Below are 27,168 nucleotides of genomic sequence, written 5' to 3' on the forward strand. Positions count from 1 at the left end.
AAACAAAATGGAAAACGTTAGGGTCTTGATAACGGACGCTTCGTGACTTCTTAAGTGTTCAAACTGACTTCGCCAAACACTTTCGCGACATCCTCAATTGATCGTTTCTCGGAAGCCGATGCACTCTGGGCTGGCTGATTCTTCCTGGGTGAGACATTTCTAGGCTTGGGCTTGATCTGCTGGAGAGAACCTTTGCACCGGCCGCATCGGGCTGTCTTCGGGTCGATGCTCTTCGAGTGTCGTCCGTAGTTCTGGCCGCAATCAACACAGCACCACAGGTATTTGTAGTCGATCTGGTAGTTGTGTTTGGTTGTCACTTCGATCCGTCCGCCGTAGACAGGGTGATCCTTCATCGCCTCCATGCATTTGCGACCCCATTGCTTGAAGCTGGCTCCGTGGGGGTTGTTGTGGACATTGGAGATCATGTAGTTGGCCAGGTGACAGTACTCGTGTGCAACGGTGTTGATGAGACGGTCTTCATTGTCAATGATTCTTTCCGCCAGTTCGATGATGGCGTGCTCCTTGGACACTTTGGTGTCTGATCCATTGCCAGAAGTCCTTATTCTCTCGCGCTTCCAGCTTGCCCTTCCGGCAGTCGTTTGGAGCGTCTTGCTCCAAGTGATTCGAACACCGCCAGTATCTTTCGCTTGCTTTTGGACCTGACCACCAGAGACAGCGTCATCTAGGACCTTGAGGAAGTCTTCCGCGAACGAGGCTTTCCTGCTGTCGAAGGACTTTTTGAGCGCCAGGGCTGCCTTCTTCTGCTCCATCTCCGCTTTTTTGAGGGCAGTCTTGCTGGGAGTCTTGGGCTCTTTCTTGACTGGTCGCGCTCTGGGCATAATGTCAGGCTGTTGCCTGTCGTCGTTGTCTGACTCTTCGAATTCTTGCAGCAGATCCTCCAACTTCTTGCGTGGTGAGTGTTGATCAACCCAGTCGTTGGTAGCTTCCTGGCTCCAAAAGGCGTCAACGCTTTCGCGGTACGGGGTTGGTGGTATCAGGGCTTTCTGTTTGGTTGGCGACTGAAGTCGGTTCTTGGTTGGGCTTGTTGGTGGTGTTTCCAGGATCTGTACAGATTCAGATTCTGAGCTTGGAGAATCAAGTTCTGCCACCACACTGGTGAAGATGTTAGTATCATATATAAGAAGCCCAAGATAGATAGATGCAGAGGCAGAGAGAGAAAGCCGATTATGGACATTGAACATACTCATACAAGTCTTTCTCTATCTGAGAAGAAGCGTCATTGTTCTCCAGATTGAGATGATTCATCTTTTCAGCGACGTTGAGGCCATTCTGAAACCTTTGTTTGGGTTTTGGCTGAGGCTTTGAAGATGACATTGTGATGGCAGCAGGGAGAGATGGTTCCAGACGCAATTCTTCCTTTTGCAAAGGATTCTCCAATGCCTTCTTCAATTCTGTTTCTGGATCCGGTCGTCTTCCTCGCACCAACCTCTTCCGTGTCTTGGGCGGCGGAGGGGGAGGTGTTTCCTGGACCTTCTCGTCGTCTGTCTCATCCTGAGATGTCTCATAGGAGCTTGGCTCTTCATTATCGCTGACAATGAAATCATCCAGTGAATCAAAGCCATTATCTTCAGAATCTTCGTCATCCTTCTCTCTCTTCGGCTGGCGATAGCCCAAGAACTGACGGCCATTCATGTTCCTCCCAGGTGTCTGCTGGACATTCCTCCTTGCCGGCGACTGTCGTGTGGACGCGTTGGAGGAATTCCTTGACAGACCAGATCCACGGTCGCCATCTTCATCATCACCCGCCACTTCAATGGGGTCATTTTCCTTGTCATAATCGTCTATCTCCGGTTTTCGGTTTCGTCGGTTTCGCTGCTGCGTCTGCGGTGACGACAATGGAAGCAGTAGAGAGTTTACATGTGCCAGCTTCAATGGAATTCGTTTCTTGGTCTTTTCATCACGAGAAGGCCCAATCGAAGAATCATATTCCTCGCCTTCCCTTTCAGTCATGAAATCGCTGTCGGAGAAGATGTCGAAATCCCCTCCACCAGAAAACCCCGTCCCAATCTTTTGTGGTCGACTTTTGCCAAACAAGGGTCTGTTCAGGAGTCTAGAAGTGCCACTCTTCGTCTGTGTCTCTCCTGCCATTGTCCATTTCCCCCCACTGCCGGTCATCTTCTTTCTCGGCGCTGGTGATGGTGGTGGGCTATCGCGGACTTCACCCAGAGCCGTGGATTCACGATCTGTCTTCTTGCCACGGGATTTGATTCCCTCGCGAGGTTCGCCGAGGTTTCTCGGTTTCGCTGAGTTGAGGCGTGCCATTTTTTTCTCCTGCGATAGCCGTGGCTAAGGTTGAACGTTGCTGTTTGGTTAGTATAGTTGTGATTGTTTGTCGAGCTCTTCTTCCATGTGCAGAGGGGGGAAGGAAAAAAACAAAGATAAGAATGAAAAAAATTTTGCACCCGAGCTACTGTCACAACAAACCCATCAGCACGTCCAGGGTCGAAAGGTCAGCTGCCAGGCTTCTTCTTTGGTGTTGGTGAGGTCGAATCGATTGCAGGTGTTGAAGAGAAAACGCGGTTGGCATGGCAACACCGCCAGGTGATCCGCATTGCTGGGATCACCATGCACGCCGAGCTCGAATTCTGTGTAACTCCAAGAAATGATATTGAAACAATGACTGAGGCAGCTATGTAGTCCGAGCTTGGATTCAATTAAAAAAATAAAGGATAGTAGAGGATTCTCAGTCATTCATTTGCATTCATGTCGGGGTCATGTACTGACGTATTCTGCTGTAGATACATAGAAGTTGTTTTTGCTCATAGATTAACAGAAAGAACGGAAGATACATCATTCGACGGCAAAGATCTACCAGACCAAGTAAAAAGAATACGACCTGGTGATATTTGATCGATACCGAATTCCCACCACGATCAAGGGTTTTGGATTCCCCAGAACTTCTCCGCACCAAACGTCCATTGGTTATCCTCTTTCCATCCATCGTCAAAGGCGGTAAAAAGGACAAGATCTCCATTGTCACCAAAAGTTTCCCGTAAGCTGGAGATGGCCTTTTGCTGGTTCTCCTTGGATGGAATAGCTGCTCCGTTGGGTTGACCGCCATGAGGCCAGCCTGATTCAGTGATGAGCGTCTTCTTCCCCCCAGCCGCATCAGAGACTTGCTTCGCTTGTTTCCGCGCGTAGGCACCCGCCTTCTCCGGGGTCTGGTTAGCATCGAAGAAAGCATGGCAATTGGCCGCACAGTAATCCGATGCATGGCACAGCTCTGGATGCTTCAGCATCACCGAGAAGGTGTCCACCGTCACCACGGGTCCTTCGTAGCCTGCATCTCGTAATCTGCCACGTGCGGTGTGGACGGCTTGAACCACTTCTTCCGCAGAGTTATGTTTCCCATTGACGAGTTCATTGCCGATTGCAATGGTGTGAAAGGGTGACCAGTCCCCGGCTGCGGCGTCCATAATAGTTTCCAGACTATCAGGAAAGCCTTCCAGGTTGAAAATACCTGCAAAGACTTGCATGTTTTGCTTTTTTGCTGCTGCCAGGACGGTCTCCGTCTGATTGCAGTCTATGCCGTAGATCCTGACATACTCATGCTCAGACACGGCTTCCATGTCTTTGTCAACTCGTTCCTGTGACTTGCAGGTCCGGTCATCATTGTATGGCGAGTACGAAATGCCAAACTTTCTGTTTGGTGTTACATTCTCCGGTTCTGGGGGGTCATCCTCAGTGGGAATTTCGGGAACGAGTAAGGAGTCTGGATCAGGGACTATCAAGATAGGTGGTAGGTCTGTAGCTTGCTGTTTCGGGGCTCAACGTCAGTGCCATCCACAACCCAAATTTTGTTTTTCTTCCTGTATATACGTACAGCCGGTGGTATGGTAGCAGTTGGGGCGTGGTTTTCAATGCCGATTGTCTGCCCTGCCTCGTCCACCCAGACGACGACTTCTGCCTCGACCGGCAGTTCTCCACGCACTTTGTGATGACGACGTCCATCTAGATATCGGTTAGGAATATGCTATCAGGACACGGCGGACTTCTATTTGGCTCATTTCCCCAGGGATCACTTACAATGGAGCGCACAGACGTTGCATGCAAGTAGCAGTGTAGCAACAACACGGACCATGTACTTCATTGCTAATTGAGTTTTGATCGACCTCGTCACGATCCATCAACGGTAACTAAAGAAAAGAAGCGAAACGCAAGTGTGCTCAACCTTGAAGAGAGGATATCAACGAAGAAACAGCTAGCAAGAGGAGAAACAGCCCGGTGAGGTGAGATGGAGGACCGATCGAGTGTATAAGCGATCGAATGAATGAGCGATCGAGTGAATGATGTAGGATTCCAGAGGAAGACAGCAGACCAGATCCCAATGTAAATCGTACCTGGCGAGCATTTCTCATGCTAGAGTGGGATTTGTGGTTTCAGGGACACCCACAGGATGAAGTCTCGACCAGCGAAAATGGACAATGAGGAAAGGCATGGCAACGCTGTCGAAACAGGGCATTTTGCCCTTCGAAAAATGGTTCGATCCCACTCGTCCTGGAATGTCCCTAGTACTAAGCTTTCAGGAGTCTAGGGTTCTAGGGCCCTGGGGAATGCAGGTCCTTCCTGCCGGGAAACCTGGATCTCATGCTTCAAGAATGCATCTCATTTCAGCCCTGCAAGCTTATTGAAACCAACGGTTAATGCAGGCTGCACGTGAAAAGCACTGGCTTGAGACCTGTTACAATTAGCAAATGTCCCATTGTTAACAACCAGGGCTCTCCTCATTATATCACCAAGGGGCGAACCACCCCTCCCTCCCTTTCTTATCGATATCAATTACCTGGATAGTTCAAACCACTGGACAAAGATTGGAAAAGAAGGGTCAAATCATTTGTTAGTATTGTCGATTGCAAGAATTACAGCCCAGGTCGCTCTCATCCCGACATTACCAAAAAGAGCCAAAAAAAAAAGCAGTGCAAGAAAAATAGCAATATTTTTGTATTAAAACAACAATGTACGGTCTAATAATGCCCACTGCCTGAATTAACAGCCAAATATAACAGGGGTCAACAGGGAAACAAGAAAATATTAGGCGGACGAAGGGAAAGTGTCACTTCCGTGCAGCTTCAGACTTAGCATCAGACTGAGGCTGGCTGCATGTGGATTGGCAAGGAACGGTCCTCAAGACTATCCTGCCCTCCATCTGGAAAGACTTTATGCTATACAAAATACAGTGATACAGCGCATTTAGGGTTTGTATAAACGATGCAAGGTGATCGGTGGAGTCATGAAGATATAGGGCAAGGGAGCAAGAGAAGGGGTCATGATGACATGAAGGTTCATGGAGACGGGGTTTTCAAGGATGAGAATGGGGAAAGAATAAGATCACTTCTTTTTGCTCAAAACTTTGGTGATGGCATGTCGAATCGTCGTTCCTGCTTTCTCGATTTCTTTCTTCGTGAGACCGGTGGTGATGCACACCTTCAAGGCCGGGGGTACAATGTGCTTGGGTTCGTAGTTATCCTCAAGGTGCTTGAGACGGGTGATGAGAACACCATTCGCGAGGCACTATAGCAAGAAAAAGGAGTTAGCCAGGGTCCTTCAGTGTTCCGTACCTAGGAAGCAAGCAAGGGATAAAAGGACGGAAACTACATACCTCATCTACTACATCCTGTAGCAAGAACTGCTGGTCATCAACGGAAAGCCTCTTCGCGGCCACCACCTCGGGCTTGATGACAAGTATCATGGTGGGGTTCTCGGGAGCACTAGAGCAATACACCCAATCACTCCGGGGATCAAGCTGTGCCCTCATTGACTTGGTATGCTCTCTCAGCTGTGATACGGTTTCGGGGCTATTTTGGAGGATATTGATCGTCTCACTGGCCGTGGTCGAGAGCAGGGCCGGAAGTGCCGCAGAGAAAGTGTATGCAGCGGCGGAAATACGCTGGTGGTGAACAATTTCCTCTGATCCAGCACAGAAACCCCCTCCGGCAATCAGTGGACCGGCCAGCGATCCAACAATCATGTCAACCTCCGCCGCATCCACGTGCTGGTGCTCCGTCAGACCACGACCAGTCCGTCCAAGGACACCAAAAGACCATGTTTCATCGAGAATAAGTCGGAACTTGTACTTGAGCTTCAATTCGATCTACCCCAAGCAGTTAACAAATTTTTCTGGCAAATGGACAGAAAAGGGGTTTTAACTTACGACTTTAGGCAGATCCAGCATGTCACCGTAGGATTCAAACAGACTCTCAGTGATGATAAATCGTCGAGTAAGAGGCTTCCGCGCCTGCTCCTTGGTGACCCTGGCCAGGACTCTCTCCAAATCTTCCATATCATTATGTTCGTACCACCGCACAATGCTGCGAGAGATCTGGATACCCTTGCGAATGGCAAAGCTGACGCCCTTGTCCGCAACAATAATGTCACCACGCTTCGAAAATGCCGGAATCACACTAGAAATAGTCGAAAATGCCTGCGCATAGATGATGCAATCCGCAGTACCGAGATGGGAGGCGACATCAGCCTCTGTTTTCATGTGGACGTCCTGGGTGCCGTAAAAGCCTCGGGGGCCACAGGGACCGACACCATAGTTGCGGAGGGTCTGAATCGCCTTCTCCTTGAGTGATTCGTTGGTATTGAAGTTGTAGAAATTGAAGGAGCCGAGATTCATAACTGTCCGGCCGTTAGACAGCTTGGACTTGGGACCGACGGGGCTGTGAGTCGCCGAGAGGTTAGCACAAGATAATAGGATTACATCGAATGTGAAGAATTACCCAACAATGACCGGCCGCTTATCAACCTCCATTGCTTCCAAAGCAGTCGGCTTCGCCACGAGGGGCTCTGGTGTCCACTCATCTACCAGGTCATCAATCTCGTCATCCGAGAGTTGGACCACACCCGGTTTGGTTGAATATTTAGGAGCGAGCAAATAGCGCACGGCGAAAAGAAAAAGGAAGAGCTCAACAGCCGAGCGAATAGGATCATTCTGATAACTAGATTTCACATAACGTAGAAAAATTGCCGACCCGGGGACGCGGTGGAATAGGTTGGCCAATTCATGGAGGTACTCCGAAAGGAGGCGCTGTGTCTCCTGGACATCCATGACGGGATATGGAGGCAGCGCTCGTGGCGCAAAAGAGATCAACGGCGATCGGAAATGAGATTGCTTGAAATCAAAAGCACAATAAGAATGATAGAGTCTGTACGAGAAAAAAGGGCGTCGATAGTCAAGACAAGTTGAGCGTCGCGGCCGGAACTGCAGGATCGGGGATCGTCGAGGAACGGTCACGTGGTGTTCTGCCTTGATTGTCCCTGACAGGGCAGCCGCAGAGACAACCCAGCAAACAAGTTGCCCCTAATAATTTAACTGCCAGATGTTTACATAGGAGCTAAAAGCAAGGTGTGGGGGTCTAGCTGACATGGAACTAGGCAGTATACTCGGTTTACCAGAAGAATTTAGAACCAAATTAGTACTACGTCTTGGGAGGACAGCCGAGCGGGCTCTACATCGTCAAGGTATGGAGAGTGTCAATGTTTCATTGTAATTTTAGCCTTTATAGTAGACAAGAGAAGGCACAATCAAAAGAAGGGAAATTTAAGAGAAAGGATCGCGAGTTAAAGAAATAAAGGAAAACACCATGAATGTAGGCAGATATTTGAAAGTCTAATGATGACATGTGAAGGACAGAAAAGCGCAGACGCCTCGAGAATACAGAAAACAGCTCACACACAAAGATTGAATTCATTAATATCGGCGACAGTAGAACAGTACGCACCAAACTCAAAGGTAACAAAAAGAGACGCACCAGCGGCTTGTCTTGAGAGCCCTGATCACTTTGTACAACTCATTTCCATGATTCCATCCTGCAAATGCAAATAATGCTTACTCTTGAGAAAAGGAGAAAAAAAGGCAAAACAAAAAATCAGAAACATAAAGGCCAGCAGCACCTAGGACGAGGCACTGGGCGACGCTCCAGAGATTGCCGATTTTCCGACAGGCAGGTTGTTACCAGTGTACTCGTTGATGGTATCGTTGTGGTCTTTGTCAAGAGGTTGCAATAGGTCCAGCGGGAAGCTGCTCTGCATTTTGGTAAGCTGAGAGGCCATGGACGTGCGCGCGACGAGAGGCGCAATGATAAGAACAAGGAACAAAATGAACATCGCAAAGTAGAGAATCGCGAAGCGAACAACCCGTCTCTTTCTGAGTTTGGACTGCTTCAGGGAGTAGATAGGTGGGCGAATTTGGCGACTAGTAAAACATTAGAACAGATCATCATGAATCAAATCAAAGGGTATCTTACCTAGGTCGGAGCCAGAAAAGGATAACGGAGTGGAACTTATCAACGTATGGGATGCAAAGTGCTGGCAACATGGCAAACAGCAGAAGGTGGCCCATAATGAAATCGGTGGCGAAGTAGCCGAGCTCGGTGATCTTACACAGGAACTCACGACCAGGTTGAGAAAGCGAGTGCCAGCCCATACTGTACCATTTACCCGTCCACCAGGCGATGTTGGACTGATCATGCTTGAACTCACGGGTTAAGGTGAGAGAGATGATGAGCTTGTAGACGAATCGTTGAATGGCAGCTGCCGAGATCATGCCCAGGACACACCTGGCCCAATTCCAGTGCTCCAGGAAGAACATGACTTCGAAAATGATAAGCATGATGATGACGGCGATCGCATGAGCAATAGCGGCAAGGACGGCACCAAATTTCTTGCAGCACATGCTGAAGATTGGACCCATACAGCAAGCCAAACCGAAGAAGACAGCGGAAACACCGGCGTTGACGGCGATAGGGCCAAAGGCCACAATAGCGATACGTGCAATTGCATCGTACTGCTTACTGGGACTATCTTTTTGCGCACCGGTTCTGGAGTTGATGTAAAGGTAAGGAATCAAGGTAACGCCGACCAGGACAAGTGGCGCGACGATTTCGCTAAAGAAGATGTTTGTAATCCGTGCTCTCGGTACATCACCAGATCCCTTCTCCGAGGGAACACCAAGGAGCTTGCGCTTGTAACCTGTGATACGTGTACGAGACAACCGGCAGAATGCGATCCATGAAGATGCATGCGATCGAGAGTTACCGCGCGAAAGCCAGCGAATGTAGTCACGGTAGTCGATGAAGAAGTCATTCCAAGCAAATTGATGGGGGTTGAAAAGGAACGGCGAGATGCACAGCGCGAGAAGCGATACCCAGAACCAAATCAAGGCAGCAGTCCATACAGTGGATGTCGAGAAGAGAAGCATGAGCAACAACCGGGCACCAGAGTAAATCGAAGGACCTGCGAATCGCGAGTACAAGACTCCGAATGGGATACGAGCCGTTGCGAAACCACGTCCAGTACCGATATAGCGGGCGCCACCAAACGAAAGGTTCTGGTGCACGGCATTGGCATAAATCTGACAGACAAACACTTCGAACATGAAGGAGAAAGACCCGAAATGCTTAGCGAGACGCATGGCCATACGCCAAAGTCCTCGCTCCGTCAATTCCTGTACGGCCAAAGGCACGAACGAAATGAAGAAGACGATGAAGATGGAGATAACGCAACGGTTAACCCAGTCAAGGATGGGGACGAGGTTGGCGCAATGAGTGGGTCGGAGGGGGTCGGTGATTGGCAGGTTCTTGTTGTAGTTGCAGGTAATGGTCTCGTGCTTCAGGGCTCCCAAGTTGATCAGGACGATCATGAACATTTGCACAGACAACATGATAAACATGTTGTTAATGTGGAAACCAGGGTGCGCGTAGTAGAAAGACAAGAATCGATCGAGAGGCAGTTGAGTACCGAGGTAGTAGTATTCTCGTGACAGCATCTGCTCACCCATACCAGTTCCGATCTTGGTTGTGAAGTTCAGAATGGAGCCAAATCCAAGATCACGACCCTTACCACACTGGAAGTATTCACAGTGCTTGATACGACCACCACGAAGCATAGCATTCATACCAGCGTAGATGTCCTCGTTCAGGTGCAATCCCTTCTGTGCCTTGGAAACACCACCGCGCGTAGTCATGAAGATAGCGTTCAAGAAATCAGGGTGTCCATAGTGCAGCTTTCCACCGATCTGAGCAAGGGTTCGAGCGAATAGGGTACCGAAGGTCTGTTCTTTTCCAGCAGCGACGTCACCAAGCACACCAACATTCTCAGAGAAAATGTATTCACGGGCTCCAAGAATTGCGACAGGTGCTGCGCTTGCAGATGGGATACCAGGAGTATACGGAGAGACGTTGTCAGTTGTCAGTTCTTCGAACTCAGCAAGCACGCTACGGATCTTCAGGCACTCTTCGAGATAGTTGTCTTGGTTGGCGTCGATAAGCTGGATGTATTCACCGCGGTAGAAGATGACAGCGTGGTTTTGGTTATCAGACTTGCCGTCTCCGAGGATGGGGTTGCCGGACAACTGGATCCTGAACTTGGGCTTTCTCATTTGGTTTTCAAGCAGCTCGCAGTGTCCATCAATCAAAGCAGAGTACAGACGAGGCTCCTCGCCCTCCTCGGTAGGGGGTTCTTCATCCAAATAGGCAATTTGCAAGTCGGGGTAGGCACGGAGAAGGAATTCGGTGTTCTCACGTTCTTCCTTGTTGAACTTGGCGTAACGCTGCATGGAAACACAGATCCTGAACTTGCGACGAGCCATTCTCTCAAGTTCCCGTTCAAGCTTCTCGGAGTTTCCGCCAAACATTTGCACGACTTCGGGGTTCTCAACTCGGTAAAGCAGCTTAATCGCACGACTGTAGTTCATGAAACCGGAAATTGTTCTGTAAAGGGTCTGAGATCGCAGAGAGGCCCAAATACGGGTACGAAGGGTGTATTCGGGGGCAGCCGATTTGAAACCAATGCAGTAGAAAGGAAGATCGTCAATCTTGCTCTTCGCGGCGTCCTTTTCGTTCTTTTCGTAGTCTCCATTGAACTGGGAAGTTTCATCGGCGAGAATCTTAGTGTCCTTAACAAAACAGTCCCACTCGTGAGGGTGCAGCTGCTTGAGGTATTCCAGCAGAGTCACACGAGAGTAAGGCTCGTCCTCCCGAATAATTTCACGCAAAGACAACAGAATCTTTTCTCCGTAGTGGGGAACAAGAACACTGAAGGTGGGCATGTTGTCGACGGGCAGTGGTTCGGGCATGGGAGTAGACAGAGACTGGGCGAAGAAGGAAATACGACGTTCAGCCTCACTTCCAGCCGGGAAGAATTCGGTCTTGAAAGACTGGTCCTCCTGGGAAACAAAGAAAGTGGGAGCACGCAAAGTACGCTTTCCTTCCTGCTCCGATGGGACTTGGTGATACAACAGCTTCTGGACGTGGTCAATGGCCAACAAGTGCTCCCGGTACATGGAAATGATAATGGCGTTCCAGACCTGAGAGATGAGAACCTTGGGCTTGTACTTGATTTCCATATCGGTGGTAGCGAGAACCTTCGAGTAAATACGCTTGGGAAGGCGAGAGAAGATGTTCCGCCACGGAGACCAGATAGAGACACCAAGGTAAAATGAACGTGCCACGGAGAAGATTGTGTTGCAAATAATGTACCACAGATAACTGTCCAAGAAGAACAACGTCAAGTCCATGAAGAACATCAGACCAAGAAGAATCTGGGGCTGCTTGTAACACAGTTTGGTGTCGAGATACTTGATACCAGCACATTTGTTGAGTTGCATCGGTGAAAGAATTCGGATGGGATCCTTGAAAGACAGAGTCAAGAAGAAGTAAGACTCAGCCAATTTGGCTCCGAAAACACACACCCAGAGACCATAGGACATCCACATATCATTTCCGTTGAGACGAGGGAAACTCGCTGTAAATGTTTGGCTGGCAACGTACTGACGTCCATGCTTCTTCATGTAGCTACCAAACAGGGCGCCAAGTGGCATGATGGAGAAGAAGATGAACGTTGCAAGCGCGATGAAGAAGTGGACGATACCAATAACCAGCATGATCGTCTCGTTCTTGATTGTCTTCGAGAATCCGAAAACCACGACACCAGGGGCCAAATTGATGATGAACATGAACAACAGGAAAAAGAACCTTTTGGTAAGGTGCTGCGCACCAGCCCATCTACGAGGAACGTACAGCCATTCGAAAAAGGTAGCCGCAAGCTGAATGAAAGAAGCAAGAGCACCACCAAAACCAACTGCAGACCAGTATTTAGATCCAGGTGGCTTGTTGTTAACCTGTTGCTGGTAGTTGTGGGTGTAGAGAGTCGGGGCGTTGTACGCAGTGAAGAACCAGAAAGTAGCCAAGTGGATGACCCAGATACGGTTGAAGTTGGTAATCATGTGGAACCAAGACCGGGTCTCCTTGTAGGTCTTGAAGAAGGCCTTCTTCCAAACGACATCCTTGAGCTTAGTCCATCTCTCTGCTGGCGGCACATCAACCAGACGAGTCTTATCCTCGAACCCGATACGCTCAATACCCTCTGGGTACCAGAAGAGCTGATTCATATCGTCATATCCGATGATCTGGTTGTGGTCACGCTCACGACGAACATACTTCCCATCCATGATTTCGTACCCTTGATCACGGCAGTACTGGTACAAGGGCGTAATAACATCATTCAGGTAGGTAAGTTCTTCGACTGGCTCGACTCTGTTTTGGCACTCCTGAGAGCCGAAGTAGTCATCGGCACATTTGAAGATGAAACAAATACATTCAGGGAGGAACCGGACTTGATTCGCTTCACCCCAGCACAGCAAGTACAGGGCGATTTGACGCACTCTGTCGTGCTGGGACATCCGGTTCATCCGAGTCTTCCAGCGGTACTCGGCGGCCTCCAGGCTGTTGTCACCCTCCAAAGCCGAGAGCGTCTCATCCACATTTTCTGGGTTTTCCTTTGCCTTCTTCTGAGCAGCTTTGCGAGCTTTTCGGGTCTTGCGGTCCGCTTTTCCAAGCTTCATGTTTGAAAAACCCACTGCATCATCCAAGTCAAGATGGGCTGCGAAGTACCACCGGCGGTAGTTTGCGTTGTCACCACCGATGTAATCGGCGTGCAGTGACAAGAGCGCCTGGTTGGGTGTCATGCGGGACGCACGCGAATCGAGCATTGTCATCAAATGGTCGTACATGTTACGCATGCTATCACGCTGGAAACCGAATTTGTTCACCAGGTCGATGAATATGTCTTCGATCTCCTCCTTGGAGACTGGGATCTGGCCATCAGACGCCCATGCGGGGTACGGCTCACGGGATCGCTGGCCAGGGGGTAATGCGTTTCCATAATCCATCCCGTAGACTGGTGTCGATGCTCCGGAAGACCGATTGGCACCGTACGAAATCTGAGATGACGGGGGTCGGTAGCCGCCATATCCACGTCCACCATATTGGCTGTCGGCGTAACTGTTGTAGCGCTCATCCCCGCGGCCATAGTAGTCCATATCTGCGGCACGAGCTGTTTCAGACCTCATGGTAAAATCACTGAATGTTTCCGATTCATCCTCGGAATCATGGCCACGACGTCTGCCACCAGCTCCATAACCCTGCTGTCCGTTGCCCTGATCGTAGTACTGATCACCGTAGTAGTCGTCTTGGTGGCCGGCATCGTAGTATCCAGCGTCCTGGTGGTAAGCCTGGTTGGGGTCCGCATTATAATAGCCACTGCCAAAGGTCAATTACAATCGCCAATCAAAATATTGCGGGGAGATGAAAATCCATACGGTCTATCATAGTAGCCATCGCCATAGTCATTAGGGTCGTAATATGCCTGGCCATGCTCATCCTGGTAATAGGAATCGCCATGGTCGCCGTGGCCACCGTGGCCGTAGCCATCGTCGTAATGGCCCTCAGGGTAACCTGACATGGCGCAAAATCGAGTTCACGCAACTTTGAACAGACTATAAAGATGATCGAGTTAGCCCCTGCCATCGAAAAGCCCTACTGGTACCAGGCTGAATATATGCCACCACTCACATCAAAAAGGTCCCATGCAAGGATTATATGTAAAACTTGAACGATTCCCCAGTATCACCACATAGGTAGGTATCACACAGTTGGAGGTAAACGGGTCGTTGCAAACGATATATCGCGAATCGGCGAGGAACGCGTGTTGGATTGATCCGGCAATATCCTTTCCCTTGAAACGCACCAGTCCCAGACTGTTAATCGAACAAAGTCCTGGCGATGAAAACTTTGCGTGTGAGCGATTTCGAGATCCGTGACGGATCTTTCGATGATGATAACGAGTGGATGGTGAAAAGAAAGAAAACACCCGACCGTTGCAGGGCCAACTGCGGCTCGGCACCAATGCAACTGCGTGTGTCCCTCCGACAATCCTTCTTTCCTCAAAAGAGTGCAAGGAAGAAGAAGGAAGGGGAGTCTAGGTCGATATTCGTCGAAGTCTGCGCAACAATATTAAAAGAGCGAAATGGGGGGAGCAAGAAACAAAGCAGCAACAAGAGAAAAAAGGGAAAAGAAAAAAAGGTCAATCCGAGATGGAGGTAGGAAGGGGAGGGCGAGGAAGTGGTAGGGAATAATCGATTATTGTCCACCAAAGCAGGGAAAATGTTGGCACTACGGGGACTGTGGTTATTTTGGGATCTGGATTGGTTAATTTACAACCGCAACTGCAGTTGGTAAGCACCTACTCCGTACAGCAGTAGGTATGAAAAAAAAAAATAAAATAATAAAATAATAGAGACCTGCTGGCCTATCGCACAGGCCAAAACCTCCGTTTCCATCAAAGCGTCATTACCGGTACGACCGCATACATCAAAAGATACACGCCTGTTACGATGTTATTACCACGACGCCTCAGCACATTGCCCCCTTATTGGGGGTTGGTGCGGGTTTCCCAGAATAGGGCAATATTATTGGCTTATAGCCAAAGTGGCTTAACCGATGTTGCAACCCACACCCCCCTCGGTATTCCCATTATGTCTATAATCCAACAGATGCTGGCAGTGATGGAAGATATGGCTGTGTTATCGGTCTGAATATGCAACACACCTTCTTTGGCTTCTCTATTTCTTTGCAGCTCAATCGATTCAATAATCAACGTTGAATAACCTCTAATTTTGGATGGGATAGACTTGAAGGCAACGAATCACCGGGAGTACCGGCCCCCGGATTCCATGGGTATGGCTGACGGCCCCTGAAACCCGGCCCACAGAATCCAGTCTTTGGCGATGATATTTACGTGGTCTGTAATATCGTTACATATTTTGTGTGTAATACTCCCAGCCGGTATGCAGGGATGACGCTTTCCCATTCCTCATGAATGATAATGATTCTCAGTCGCCTCAATGATCTTCTATGATATCCAGTAATTCTGGATGTCTCTCAGTGGCGATTCCCGCATGCGTTGCTAAGCAGTCATTGGTACGCCGCTCATTTATATGTTTATTATTGTCAATGAGTGGTCTCGGTCGCTATCCACGGGTCGACACTTTGTAGATTGAGACGGAACCACAATGTAATACCCAGGACTTTCTGTTCAAGGAGCTGATTTACAGAGCTACCAGTCGATCCATGGGACAGGGCATCAGCAAATAAGGCATTGAGTTCACACTCCATCGGGATTGTAGAAACAAGTCTGTCCCATTCCTTTTTTCCATTGGCTTAATTCGCAGATTTGTGTTGTTTCTGGTGTCTTTGAAGTCGATCTGAGGGCATCTCGCCACATCAGAATACTTACAGAGCAATGCTTCAAAAATACTGAATTCGGTGCGGTTTGAATTACCAAATGCATTTGCAGAACCTTGCTCTCCACCTCAGTACGTACCTATGTACAGATAATGTACGTCCTCCGAGCGGTGAATTTCTTGCCTGGCATCTCCCAAGGCACAGATCACTCCGTCGACTCAGTATTGCTACGATAATTGCAATGGATGTGCCTTTGAAACAAGCATCCAAACACCGTGGACCAAAACCCTATCCAGTATTTCTGTATTACTGTTTTCAAGAAGACTGCGCAATATCTCATGCCCGAGGCACTGCACACGTACAGTACACGTATCACCCTCAGTCTCGAAGACTGCAACGGCGCAAACTGTCTCAGACACCGGTGCATTTTTAGTCCCTCCATATCAGGCCATCGATTTATCGAAGACAGGGGACCCCCACTGTTAGACCCAGATTTCATATTTACCCAGAGTAAAGTGGACCACTCGATGTTCTTTTTTGTGTTCCTTCTTTCCATCCAAAAGCCTCGACCTTGCCACTTCTGATCATGTTAATCTGGCTTCGTGTGTTATTATTACACCGTACGCGACATGGGAAGGGCTCCGCCATTTTCTTTACTAGCATCGAATCCTGATGGAAGGGTTTAGACCTTCCGCTGTAAGCACACTGCATTGGCTGCATGGCTGGTTTCAGGCGGTGACCAGGCAGTACAGTAAGCACTTAAGCACTGATAACCATTTTGAATGTGGGATGCTACTGATAGTCGATGATGTTCGGTCACTGCCACCATTTGAATAGCGGTACCTATGATTAACCATTGCTGGTGTCATAATTGAGATTGTATTAGTTACATAGTACTCTGTCAGGGATGCTCCTATTCCTAATTCCAATTTATCTCTATATTAATAGTGAAATAATAGTCAAATGGTGGTTGATAATATCACAATGAAATATTCCAAAAATAAAAGTCTTATTTTCCACCCCCTGCTAAATGATCCGAGAAGGCTGGCGATATGGTTATTCATGGTGGAACATCTCCATACACCATACAGTACCTTACATAGAGTAGGTACGTACTTTCGACTTTCCGCCACCTTTACATTTTCCATTTTTGTCTTGCTTTTGCTGTGGCTGGGCAGGAACGATGGCTGGTGGTTCCAAAGTTTATCTGAGTGACTGAGCCACAGCATGAGCACAGTGCGTCGTGCATAATACATGCCCCGTACGCAGTACATACAGAGTGCTTTTTCCTATTCTCCTACCGAAAAGATGAATCCGGAAACCTCATTATTGGACCACGATTATCTCCCCTTACAGATGCCCCGTCAGAATCTGATTCTTGACATGTATCTTTATCCACACCTACATATTGAAGAAAAAAAATCTAGCCAATAATTTCAACGAGTACATTAGAGTAACACCATGCCTGACCGTTGAGGATTCATACCATACTGCTGCTGTACAAAAAAAGAAATTATATAAAGTACCGCTGGCGGTAAGTTTCATTTAAAGATAACCTGGATGTGGCTGCCCCAGCTGTCCAATTATCAATTCTGCCAGGGTGGGGCGGATCCATTGATGTGATTAGGAACCAATCGGACCGCTCCATCAAACAAGGGCCATTCAGGAGGGTGGCGAGTCCATGACGGCCAGTGGTTGAATGGAACGAGGTTCCAGCCTTCATGGGCGGAGACGTTGATTTCCTGCAAGTTCATTGGAAAACCAACAGGACAAAAAAAGATCGCAAAAAAGGGGCGGCTGGCCCGCTGAGAAGGAGGGCTTCATTTGGACTGCCAGAACTGACAGCGGAATAGGAGATGGACTGGATGTGTGCTTTTCCGCCCGCCGACCGATGGAAGTCGACTTTTCTTTTCTGGCTGCCCCGTAAGGACGCAAATCGCGTCTACCCATATCAACTACTATCATGGCCTTGTTTCCTAATGAACTCTTTATGGTGTCAGCGGCTGTGTTCGGATTGGCAAGACTACTGAATTCCAGGTGCCAATCATGAGCCTATCCTTATGTGTGAGTTCTTGTCAGACCCAGAAGTTTCATCATATTGAGCCGTGTTCCACCGACGAGGTAGGAAAGATCTTCAACTGACGGTCTCAGGTACGCTCAGAAACCCTTGATCCGCCTTCCCCTCCTCATGCTCAACGCTGGGCGATGGACATTATTCGGCTTTCAGAGCAAACCAAAGGATTTCGTGATCTGCATGTTCTCGACAAGGCATCTTGTGATAGATATGCACTCGTGCATGTGTATGCTTGAAGGCTTCCAGTCCCAGGTTGTTAACATTGCCTGCTAGATCGTCAATTCTGTTGGTTCAGGCACCGAATTCTCCATGGATGGCTCTGCTCTGGGGTAGTAATCTTGAGGCCCCATCCTTATCGATATGCTGCCACCAGCCACTGCTTCTTCAGCAGGATGAATCTGCATCAATGAATCAACAATGGCAATCTTGAGATAGATCCAAAACACTTTGGATTTATACATAGTAGTCACTGCTGACATGGACAAAAACTAGAAATTACGGAGTACATTTGTGCTTGTTTCAGGCTCGAGAAAAGCTTGAGCAATCAGAAAAGCCACTTTCAAGTTGTGATCAACGTGCAAACGTGCGACAGTGGGACAATCGATGGGCATCTCAACTCTGGAGGCTGAGTTCCCGTTCTCTATATATATCGTCGCATCTCCAGGGGATATCGAAGAGTTAAGCTTCCTGCCTCGACGGCTCCAGCCCCTGCAGTTGTATGAGATGTGGAACAGGATTGCGCGTTGTGTTGTTCTGTGATATCAATGCGGCCCATGAGGGAAAGTCCTGCGATGAGCGACGAGCAAATGACAACATCGAAAGATGAAAATCACCAGTGATCAACGTCGGTTCAAAAGAAAAGGACGATGATCCCTCAGGGAGTATCCCGCCCCAGGCTCCGCTGGTCCCAGGGCGGGCTGTAGTCTCGCTGTGCCTGGGGACGGGACCCTGAGTCCCTGACTGCCTGAAGTAAACCGCAGGCCCAAGGAAAGCCCTCGTGCGTTTTCATATAGACATACATCAATCGCTGGATTCTCGCTCTCTGTCCTTCTGTTTTCCTTTTCCTCTGTTTTTTTTTCTTATCTCCCAACTCTCCCTAGACACTCATTTGGTCAATTCAAACTTCACGTCATTCATTTATCGTAATAATTTTTTGCTTTTCAGTCCTTCTTTCCTCGCGAAATCCACATTTTTATTGCCCCCTGGGTTCTGTATCCCGATTTCTCTATCTTGGCCGATAGAATCAGAACCCTGGTCTGGTCCCTGATTATCTCGCCAAGCCTCCATTTATTATATACGATTGTTTAGAATTTCACCATGAAGCTTTCCAACATTGTCGCGGGCGCAACGCTCTTTGCCAGCAGTGTGCTGGCCGATGTGGACCCCATTGTCATCAAGGTACGGTATCCTCTCGAGATACAGACGTTGTGTCTATCATGGGCGTCTGTTTCGAGCATTCGTTGTTGACATTGCTCCTTTCCAGGGCTCCAAATTCTTCTACAGCGGCAACGACACCCAATTGTATGTATCCGTGCATCACTTACATCAGTACCATACTGACTGTTGGCTCTAGTTACATTCGTGGTGTTGCCTACCAACAGGAATACTCGGGCTCCAAGTCTTCCTCCGACAGCTTCAAGGACCCTCTGGCCGACTCCAAGGCCTGTTCCCGTGATGTCCCTTACCTTCAGAAGCTGGGCACCAACACCATCCGTGTTTACGCCATCGACCCCAAGTCGGACCACAGCTCTTGCATGAAGGACCTCAGCGACGCTGGTATCTACGTTATTGCGGATCTGTCCTCTCCCGGTGAATCCATCAACCGCAACGAGCCTACTTGGGATGCCGACCTGTACAACCGCTACGTCAGTGTTGTTGACGAGCTTTCTCAGTACAAAAACGTCATTGGTTTCTTTGCCGGAAACGAGGTTTCCAACAGCAAGAACACCACCAGTGCTAGCGCATTCGTCAAGGCTGCTGTTCGTGACATGAAGCAGTACATCAAGGCCAAGGACTACCGCCCCATGGGTGTCGGATATGCCACCAGTGATGACTCTTCTATCCGTGAGAACATGGCCGACTACTTCAACTGCCACTCTACTGAGGAGAACATTGACTTCTGGGGATACAACGTCTACTCCTGGTGCGGTGACTCCAACTACGAGAAGTCTGGATACAAGAGCCGTACCGATGAGTTCCGTGACTACTCCGTCCCTGTCTTCTTTGCTGAGTACGGTTGCAACGCTGTTCAGCCCCGTAAGTTCACTGAGACCGAGACTCTCTTCGGTGACAAGATGGCCGACATCTGGTCTGGTGGTATTGTCTACATGTACTTCCAGGAGGACAACAACTACGGTATGTCAATTTCTTCCTCTTGTTGCTTTTGATCTAACGTCTGTAGGTCTCGTCTCTGTTGATGGTGACAAGGTTAGCACTCTGGACGACTTCAACAACCTCTCCAAGCAGATTGCCAAGGTCTCCCCTACCGGTGTTGAGAAGAGCAAGTACAAGCCCACCAACACTGCCCTTCAGTCTTGCCCCTCTGTCAACAGCGACTGGGCCGCCGCTGCTACTCCCTTGCCTCCTTCCCCTAACCAGGAGCTTTGCTCTTGCATGGAAGACAGCCTGAGCTGCTCTCTCAAGTCCAGCACCTCCGGTGACAAGCTCGGTGAGCTGCTGGGCACTGTCTGCGGATATGACGTCTGCGGTGGTATCAACACCAACGCTACCAGCGGTGAATACGGTGCCTACAGTGTCTGCAGCCCCGAGCAACAGCTGTCCTACGTCATGGACCTCTACTACAAGAAGCAGAACAAGAACAAGTCTGCTTGTGACTTCAACGGCGCCGCTGCCACCAAGTCCTCCAGCTCCCCCAGCGGCAGCTGCAGCGCCCTGCTCAACGAAGCCGGCTCCTCTGGCACCGGTACCGTCACCTCCTCGCCCACCGCCTCCGTTGCTGCTTCTGGCAGCGCTGGTGCCTCTGCCTCTGGCTCCGAGGGTGCCGGTAACATGATCGCTCCCGTCCACGTCAGCGTTGGCTACTGGCAGCTCGGTGCGTACGTTGTTACCGCCTTCGCTGCTGGTTTCGGTATGATCTTGCTGTAAACTCGTGGTGTGATTTTCGGTGGCGGCGTGGGTTGAGCTGCGTTTTGCCAAATTCGTGTACATGCTTTTTGCCCGGCCGTTAAGCTGTGTGCTTGTTCATATCATCATGTTCTTCGTGTGTTGTCTTTGGTATAGTTACCCTAGATAATAGTATTTCCTTCCGCAGCAATTCATAATTGGTGCGCCTTTTTTTTATGTATAGTACTAGTTTATGTGAACCGTTCTGTAGGTCCTTCAGTCTTGGTCCATTTGTATGCATGTATGCTAGTCCAATTAGCCATATTTCCCCGTGATTGTGTGACTACGTAGAAGCTCGCTTTTGGGGCCAGTGTCTGTAGTTTATGCTTTTACGATGGGTGTTGATGATATACTTGCCTACAACACTAGTTCGTGTGTTAGGGAACGGATATATATCCAGCAGTCCGTCACCAGAATCGGCCATCAGACGAACCCAACAATATATACAACCAAGCGAATAAAAAAGACCATTCAAATAAGACCTAATAGAACAAAGAGGTGGGGGGGGGGGAAATAATTCAATTGTTAGCTATAATGAATACCTCAAGCAGACAAGGGAAAAAGTTCTTCTCTTGACTCCGACCAAGTCAACATCACCAAGTCGACAATAGATCCTCAGATATAACTACGTCATATACCACTAAAAGCATCGCCAATCACACAAGAAAGCCCGGGTGGTCTAGTGGTATGATTCTCGCTTAGGGAGAGCTCAACGAGTTCTAGCAACCCAAGCATATGTGCGAGAGGTCCCGCGTTCGATCCGCGGCTCGGGCCATTTCTGTTCTTTTTTTGTCTTTTTATTTTTTTGCTTGTCCTCTTTCTTCTTCCTCCCTCGGCAAAAGTAGAAACAGAAAATACATACCATACATGCGTCGTATGCTTTTCATTCTTTTTTTTTACATTGACCATATTTGCTCGAGTGTAAAACCAGGCAATAGTACAAAGTAGTAAGTAGTTAGTCTTGGAGATGGGTAGGCGTAGCTACTCAGTCACCCACTATCGATATATCCACCACCACCATCAAAGCCATCGATCTAATCAACATCCAGCTAAAACATAAAAAGGATGCAAAGAAAAGAAAAGAGAATCATGAATACAAAAGGGACTCCTCCCTCCATATTATCTCTAAGAGACATGAGGTAATAAAAAGAAAAAGATAATGGTCGACGCAGGGATCGAACCTGCGATCCCCCGCGATTTCAGGAGTGAATCTGTAAACTAAGAGGTTGTTAATAATCTATTATGGCTAATATAGCGCTGAAAGGTATACTGACGCGGGTGCCTTAACCACTGGGCCAGTCGACCATATAGGTTGCTTACTTATCTTGGATTAAGAATATATAACCCATGAAATTGGTACACAAAATGTCTACTTCACAGAAAAAAGCACCCGACTATTGTTTCCCCCATACAAAATGGATCATAGATAGGTATAGTTAGAGGGAAATATTGTCTACATATCTAATATCCACTAGCAACCAGACGTTTCTTTCGTTGCACTATCATAAACCAGAGCTGTGTTTTCTAGGGCAAGTGGTGATTTTATGACCAGGTTGACGGCAATGAGAGCACCTGGGGCGCACTATAAACTTCTTCGCACCTGGGCTGTTGCATCCACCAATGTGATGGCCATCTTTCCCACAGTATGAGCATCGGTAGACCCGGCTGTTTGCTTCCACGTTCTCGGGTTGCGCTGCGTTCGCTTCTGCCCTTTGCTTGACCCTGATCCGATATTGCTTTTGCCATCTTTTCCTGTTTTCAACGTTGATAGACTGATAGGCCTTGTTGTAATTCCTGACGTATGCCTTTTCTTTGACTGTCTGTGACTTCCTTCGTTGACGATCATAAGATCTTCGCACCAGCCTTTTCTCTTCTTTTGACCTCATGGACTCTTTGCCAGGGATCGGCAGTCGGAATGGTGACCAACGGCAGACTCCTCCATACTGAATTTCGGACTTTTCCCATGGGCAGACGGGAAGAAAGTCGTATTGCCCTGCCTCGAAATGTTCTGCAATTGCCGAAAGCCAGTGCGTATAGATCCCCTCTGCGACTACACAGGTATATCGCATACCGAGAATCTTGCTCTTGTCTTGCTCGAAGGGAAATTTCGTGGCAGCCACAACAGCAAATCTCCTTTCTTTGGGGATATTAGGATCGCTCAGTAGACCATGATGTAACGAGCCTAGTTTCCTACCATCATAAAGGAGTCAGTACAGTATTTTCGAAGGGTACGTGTCTGACCTACGCTTGAGACTGGCTATAAACGGCATTTGTATGCTGATTGAATCTGTGAGCTATACCGCGGCAACTGGTGGCTGACCCAACATACACATGGTTCTCAATAATCGTGTCCTTGCGGGAAACCAACGATAGATACACACCGGGATGTTCCATGTAATTGTCACCAAGGCTCACCAAATCATTAAACTTCGGTGGTTTGTCGCTTCCTAACAAGACCTTGAACTCATCAAAAGTAATCCGAGAAACTGCGTCCACCCATTGCTCGGTTGAAAATAGCAGAAAAACCCCTCTCCATTTGTACGAGAGAGGGTTTTTCATCGCCTTCAGCTTTTCGATAACTGTCCTAAGTCGCGCTTGGTAAACCTTCAATTCGTTCCTGTCTTCTCGGGTAGAGGTGACGGGGCTAGTGCAACGGATATCTGACGAAGGGGGATTAATGGCTCTGTCGGTTGGCTGGCTCTCGCCATCCATTTCTGATAAAGACTCATATCCATATTCTTGATTAGGAATAAAGAAACTGTCAACCTTTCTGCTCGGAGAGTCACTGAACTGTACTGCCAATTTCTGTTATCATCTTGTGGCTAAAGGAGACGACGAGAGGCATATTACTTACTTTTTGGAGCAAGCTGCCTAGCTTGGTAGTCGAGTTCTTGACCCAACTGTCGGCTGTAGACCTCGAGCCGTCTCATGGGAAAGGCTCTATTCTCGTAAATACATGATTTGTCGCCAACTAGATCGTCTAGTGTTTGTGTGCCAGCAGCTGCGAGAAGTTGAGAGCCGGAGGTGGCATCCTCTGCAAATCCCCAGAACTCTGATTGCTGCTCAGCCTTCTCTGCACGCAGCAGTCTCCCCTTGTCTCGATTTCTTATGAAGAGGTCTATTTCCTCTTCTTCTGATACATCCAAAGTGATATCCATGATATGAAATAGCTGCCTCAGACAGAGAAGAGACAGTACTGGGATGGAAGGAGTGATGTGATATAACGCAGGTACCTAATTATATTTACACCTGCGTGTCTCTAGGGTAACTGGCCCTCCACGGCACATAAACAGACAACTTAATTCAATTAAACCACTCTTCCAGATATGCTATGCACGTATACCAATATTAATACAACAAAGCCAGGTATCTGTCTAATTAAATGCAAAATGATGCTTCCCAATCTATTTCTTATTCTTCGATGGATACGTTCTGTACGGCCTCCTCCACACTAACCCTCAGATTGTCATGGTTATCTGATTCGAATGATTCCGGTGGCACACTGTCAACCGGTGTATTGGAAGTTTTCTCTGCTGGAGTGGTTTGTGCGTGCTTCACACGCCCCCAGCGTCGTTTCTTTGGGGGTTCTGGTTTTTGCCCGTTTTTACTCTGAGGGGTTACTGCAGGGCTGGCTGGGGAGGTATTCCCTGAGAGATTATGGGTTTGTACGGTTGGATGCGTTGAACGTCGAGGAGGGGGTACAGCTGGCGGAGGATTTGAGGCAGATCGGCGGGAATGACCCGGGATCGGAGGGGGGGCTAGAGATGTACTCGCAGAATTCCTTCGGTCTGAGCTAGTGTTCGGACTCGAGCTTGGTTCTGCCTCCTCGGGGATCTTATCGCCGTTTTCCTCGCCAAAAACCCGTCTCCCGCGCCATCGCCTCGCCTTGGGAGGCTCGGGCTTGACTTTTGGCTTCGTTGACATGTTTGAGCTGGCAGAAAGATTTGGTTCACCGCTGTCTTTGCGACTAGGTGTGATGACTCCTGGCTTCTCATGCTGGGTTGCTACTTCCTGCACGCTCAAGGACGACGAAGAAGCAGGCTCCAAGTGCATACCAAGCCGCTGAACCTGGCTTAGCTTGCGATGTCGGGGGGTATCTGGTTCATCAAATCTGGTTGGTGACATGGCCTCAGGTGAGCTGGCGATAGTGCTTGTATGGGATATTGTTTTTGTTATTCCGAGCGGCTCGCTAGCACCAGGGTCAGGCTGCACATCGTCGGTTTCTGGATTGGAAGGCGAAACACTTCGCTTTGGCGACTCTTCCGCTGTGTCCGACTCCACCTCTCGCATCCAGTCGACTGCTGCACAGCGGACGACGAGCCTCCTCGTTGTCTCGTCGACCTCTTCGAAATGTAAGATTTTGTCATAGTCCGCCTCCCCACCAGATAACTGCCCCCGAACCAGAGCACTGAGCATTCTCCTGAGTTCATCTTGCTTATAGTGTGGGGGATATTTTAACTGCGTGTGAGCGAGTAGTGGGTAAAGTACGCGAAGATAGGTATGGCGCAGGGCGGATGCCTCCTCGGGCAAGTCCAAAAGATTTCGAATCAGAATGTCAACCAGGACATGAAGGTCATTAGTATAGAAATATTCGTAAGTTGGAGGAGTTGTGAATATGAGATATAGAAGCTTAAGAGTGAGGAGTTGAAGCGATGTTTCGGCTAGTTTTTGTTAGCGATGCAATCACAAATGTTCTTTTAAAGCAGGAGGTATCACCTTCTCTGTTGATAAGGAGAATGATGTTCTCTCCAAAAGTCTTATAAAGGTTACCATGCATCGAAAGCACCTTGATGACCTTATTGGTAAGGCGATTCGAAGGAGATCGTTCGTCGACAGGGTCATGCGCCGAGATCATGAATTGCTCGTTTAAGACCAGCTATCCACTCGTAAGCACAGTCCTGCTGCCAAAAACCAGGAACTACTCACCAACACACGAATAACAGGGTAGTGATATGGATCGTTAGCATCATAGGAGAGGTCCTCAATGATTCCAAAGAGGCTCTTGATGAAATCGTCGTCGACGAAAACTGCATCCCACGTCAATTATGAAACCCTTGAATTCGACAACACTCGGAGGAAAACCAACCAAGATCCTCCATTTTTACCCTCTGAATCCTCGACATCTCATACAGCAAATCCATGAGGAGTCGATGAAGACCAGCCCCATAATCATCATTCCCCTCAGCCTGGAGGAGCTCCACCAGACGCGGAAAAGCACCCTCCTCGTTCATCATCTGAAATGTATTTTCATTCTGCCGGCCGTCGAAGAAGAGAAAGGACGTAATCATGTGAAGGGTATTCGTATCATCTTCCTATTACGTAGTGTTACCATGTGAGTTCCAGGAAATACCCAAAGCGCAGGGTAGGACAGGATCGCCGCACCTGCAATAAGCCGTATATGATCTGTCTTCGAACATAGTCTCCATGAGCGGCGAAGATACTCGACGAAATGAGTTTGTACGAGCAGCGCGAGATGTCGTACTCGGAGTTGAGGTATTCATCTATTTGTCCGTCTCCGCGTCAGTCCACGTGTCGGTGAAGATTTAAAAGAACCACTCCATTCTTGTAGAATATATCGACAATTCCAAAGCAACAATAGAAGATAATTGAACCGGACCTTTATATTTGGTTGTTAGACCTAAATATGCTCGTAACGTGTTATCGATGAGATCTTCGGAACCGCATGGCGTGGAAACAATTTCCTGTAGTTCTACACATAACAGTCAGTAAACAAGATAATCCATGACAGAACAAGATAGCGAAAAGAAGCATATCATATAATTAAAAGCAAATAAAAACTTAACGGCCGCGCAGCACGGCGTTGCAGGGGTGCAAACTTACCATCCCAGAACTGTTGTTCATTATCCAAGGAGACCTCAGCGTCCATTTCCCACAGCTCGATCGTCGTCGTCGTCGGGTCTGTCGTGTCTCTGCACTCATCCCGTCCTCGTGCCCGCCTGGTGTTTAAGTTTGCTTTCTTCCCTGGGGCTGTGGGCTCCGTGGGGAGGAGAGTGTGGGTTGACGAGGGGAGAAAACCGGACGATGATGAAATGGAGGTGGCCAACTCAAACCAAGGCGGGCAGCGGCGGGGGAACTCGCAATGCTGTATCCACCATTCATTCCGCGGTACAATTCAATTGTTTGGAACGCATGATAAAATGCAGCATTTCTACCGCCGTGGAGTCTGGAATTTCGCGCATTTGGTATACGGAGCATGTTGTTATTGTTTGTTGCGTCTGGATTTTTGCTAGCAACTACGAGGATGATCAAAACGGCTGTCATGTATATCTACTAATGGCCTGTGCAAGTAATGGAAAAGCAACGCCCGTACTGGGGCTTTGGTATCATATTTTCTTACATAAACTCAAAGATAAGGCGACGTTTCATAAATATACAACCGAAAGGCAATATAGAAGCCATCCAATC

General features: G+C 48.5%; 8 protein-coding genes and 2 non-coding genes across 10 annotated transcripts; 2 read left to right on the forward strand and 8 right to left on the reverse strand.

The window, feature by feature from the left end:
• Nucleotides 1-50: 50 nt before the first annotated feature.
• ASPWEDRAFT_99460 (uncharacterized protein) lies at nucleotides 51-2,136 on the reverse strand (the record flags this gene model as incomplete). Its single annotated transcript, XM_040839665.1, has 2 exons — nucleotides 51-1,113; nucleotides 1,205-2,136. 2 exons carry the CDS (start codon nucleotides 2,134-2,136, stop codon nucleotides 51-53), a joined length of 1,995 nt encoding a protein of 664 aa, XP_040694018.1.
• A 758-nt stretch (nucleotides 2,137-2,894) lies between these two features.
• Nucleotides 2,895-3,925, reverse strand: scw4 (putative cell wall glucanase (Scw4); the record flags this gene model as incomplete). The annotated part of the gene is made up of 2 exons (XM_040827453.1): nucleotides 2,895-3,776; nucleotides 3,845-3,925. Coding segments are annotated over 2 exons (963 nt in total), but the record flags the coding sequence as incomplete, so codon positions are not given.
• A 1,009-nt stretch (nucleotides 3,926-4,934) lies between these two features.
• On the reverse strand, nucleotides 4,935-7,186 carry lcbA (serine C-palmitoyltransferase subunit lcbA). The gene is made up of 4 exons (XM_040833846.1): nucleotides 6,744-7,186; nucleotides 6,173-6,683; nucleotides 5,621-6,112; nucleotides 4,935-5,532 (listed from the first exon to the last, which is right to left on the reverse strand). Exons 1-4 carry the CDS (start codon nucleotides 7,070-7,072, stop codon nucleotides 5,350-5,352), a joined length of 1,515 nt encoding a protein of 504 aa, XP_040694020.1. The 5' UTR covers nucleotides 7,073-7,186; the 3' UTR covers nucleotides 4,935-5,349.
• Nucleotides 7,187-7,917: 731 nt separating this feature from the next.
• ASPWEDRAFT_101227 (1,3-beta-glucan synthase) lies at nucleotides 7,918-13,764 on the reverse strand (the record flags this gene model as incomplete). The annotated part of the gene is made up of 3 exons (XM_040827365.1): nucleotides 7,918-8,218; nucleotides 8,271-13,562; nucleotides 13,622-13,764. 3 exons carry the CDS (start codon nucleotides 13,762-13,764, stop codon nucleotides 7,918-7,920), a joined length of 5,736 nt encoding a protein of 1,911 aa, XP_040694021.1.
• Nucleotides 13,765-18,994: 5,230 nt separating this feature from the next.
• Nucleotides 18,995-20,724, forward strand: ASPWEDRAFT_102072 (glycoside hydrolase family 72 protein; the record flags this gene model as incomplete). The annotated part of the gene is made up of 3 exons (XM_040827446.1): nucleotides 18,995-19,140; nucleotides 19,193-19,974; nucleotides 20,021-20,724. The coding sequence occupies 3 exons, from the start codon at nucleotides 18,995-18,997 to the stop codon at nucleotides 20,722-20,724; spliced, it is 1,632 nt and encodes a 543-aa protein (XP_040694022.1).
• A 686-nt stretch (nucleotides 20,725-21,410) lies between these two features.
• ASPWEDRAFT_t3 lies at nucleotides 21,411-21,516 on the forward strand. The gene has a single exon. It is a non-coding gene; the product is annotated as a tRNA-Pro (tRNA).
• A 386-nt stretch (nucleotides 21,517-21,902) lies between these two features.
• Nucleotides 21,903-22,047, reverse strand: ASPWEDRAFT_t31. The gene has a single exon. It is a non-coding gene; the product is annotated as a tRNA-Sec (tRNA).
• Nucleotides 22,048-22,183: 136 nt separating this feature from the next.
• Nucleotides 22,184-23,497, reverse strand: ASPWEDRAFT_33711 (uncharacterized protein). The gene is made up of 2 exons (XM_040833847.1): nucleotides 22,988-23,497; nucleotides 22,184-22,932 (listed from the first exon to the last, which is right to left on the reverse strand). The coding sequence occupies exons 1-2, from the start codon at nucleotides 23,452-23,454 to the stop codon at nucleotides 22,245-22,247; spliced, it is 1,155 nt and encodes a 384-aa protein (XP_040694023.1). The 5' UTR covers nucleotides 23,455-23,497; the 3' UTR covers nucleotides 22,184-22,244.
• Nucleotides 23,498-23,945: 448 nt separating this feature from the next.
• On the reverse strand, nucleotides 23,946-26,783 carry ASPWEDRAFT_33713 (uncharacterized protein). The gene is made up of 7 exons (XM_040833848.1): nucleotides 26,584-26,783; nucleotides 26,360-26,452; nucleotides 26,125-26,243; nucleotides 25,829-26,054; nucleotides 25,669-25,769; nucleotides 25,459-25,618; nucleotides 23,946-25,403 (listed from the first exon to the last, which is right to left on the reverse strand). Exons 1-7 carry the CDS (start codon nucleotides 26,627-26,629, stop codon nucleotides 24,154-24,156), a joined length of 1,995 nt encoding a protein of 664 aa, XP_040694024.1. The 5' UTR covers nucleotides 26,630-26,783; the 3' UTR covers nucleotides 23,946-24,153.
• Nucleotides 26,551-27,140, reverse strand: ASPWEDRAFT_203938 (uncharacterized protein). Its single transcript, XM_040832274.1, has one exon. The coding sequence runs from the start codon at nucleotides 27,022-27,024 to the stop codon at nucleotides 26,707-26,709; it is 318 nt and encodes a 105-aa protein (XP_040694025.1). The 5' UTR covers nucleotides 27,025-27,140; the 3' UTR covers nucleotides 26,551-26,706.
• Between the last annotated feature and the right edge of the window lie 28 nt (nucleotides 27,141-27,168).

This window comes from Aspergillus wentii (genome assembly GCF_001890725.1).
Source record: "Aspergillus wentii DTO 134E9 unplaced genomic scaffold ASPWEscaffold_1, whole genome shotgun sequence".
NCBI classification, from domain to species: domain Eukaryota; kingdom Fungi; phylum Ascomycota; class Eurotiomycetes; order Eurotiales; family Aspergillaceae; genus Aspergillus; species Aspergillus wentii.

Excerpts from the sequence above, each read along its gene's own strand:
- lcbA (XM_040833846.1), bottom strand. The coding sequence starts at position 7,072 with ATGGATGTCCAGGAGACACAGCGCCTCCTTTCGGAGTACCTCCATGAA. Across the intron at positions 6,684-6,743 it reads AAGCGGCCGGTCATTGTTGG|CCCCGTCGGTCCCAAGTCCA; the intron begins GTAATTCTTCAC and ends GGCGACTCACAG. Across the intron at positions 5,533-5,620 it reads TACAGGATGTAGTAGATGAG|TGCCTCGCGAATGGTGTTCT; the intron begins GTATGTAGTTTC and ends TTCTTGCTATAG.
- ASPWEDRAFT_33711 (XM_040833847.1), bottom strand. The coding sequence starts at position 23,454 with ATGGATGGCGAGAGCCAGCCAACCGACAGAGCCATTAATCCCCCTTCG. Across the intron at positions 22,933-22,987 it reads GTTTATAGCCAGTCTCAAGC|GAAACTAGGCTCGTTACATC; the intron begins GTAGGTCAGACA and ends TTATGATGGTAG.
- ASPWEDRAFT_33713 (XM_040833848.1), bottom strand. The coding sequence starts at position 26,629 with ATGGACGCTGAGGTCTCCTTGGATAATGAACAACAGTTCTGGGATG. Across the intron at positions 26,453-26,583 it reads TGAACAACAGTTCTGGGATG|AACTACAGGAAATTGTTTCC; the intron begins GTAAGTTTGCAC and ends TGTTATGTGTAG. Across the intron at positions 26,244-26,359 it reads TCTAACAACCAAATATAAAG|ATGAATACCTCAACTCCGAG; the intron begins GTCCGGTTCAAT and ends ACGGACAAATAG.
- ASPWEDRAFT_203938 (XM_040832274.1), bottom strand. The coding sequence starts at position 27,024 with ATGACAGCCGTTTTGATCATCCTCGTAGTTGCTAGCAAAAATCCAGAC.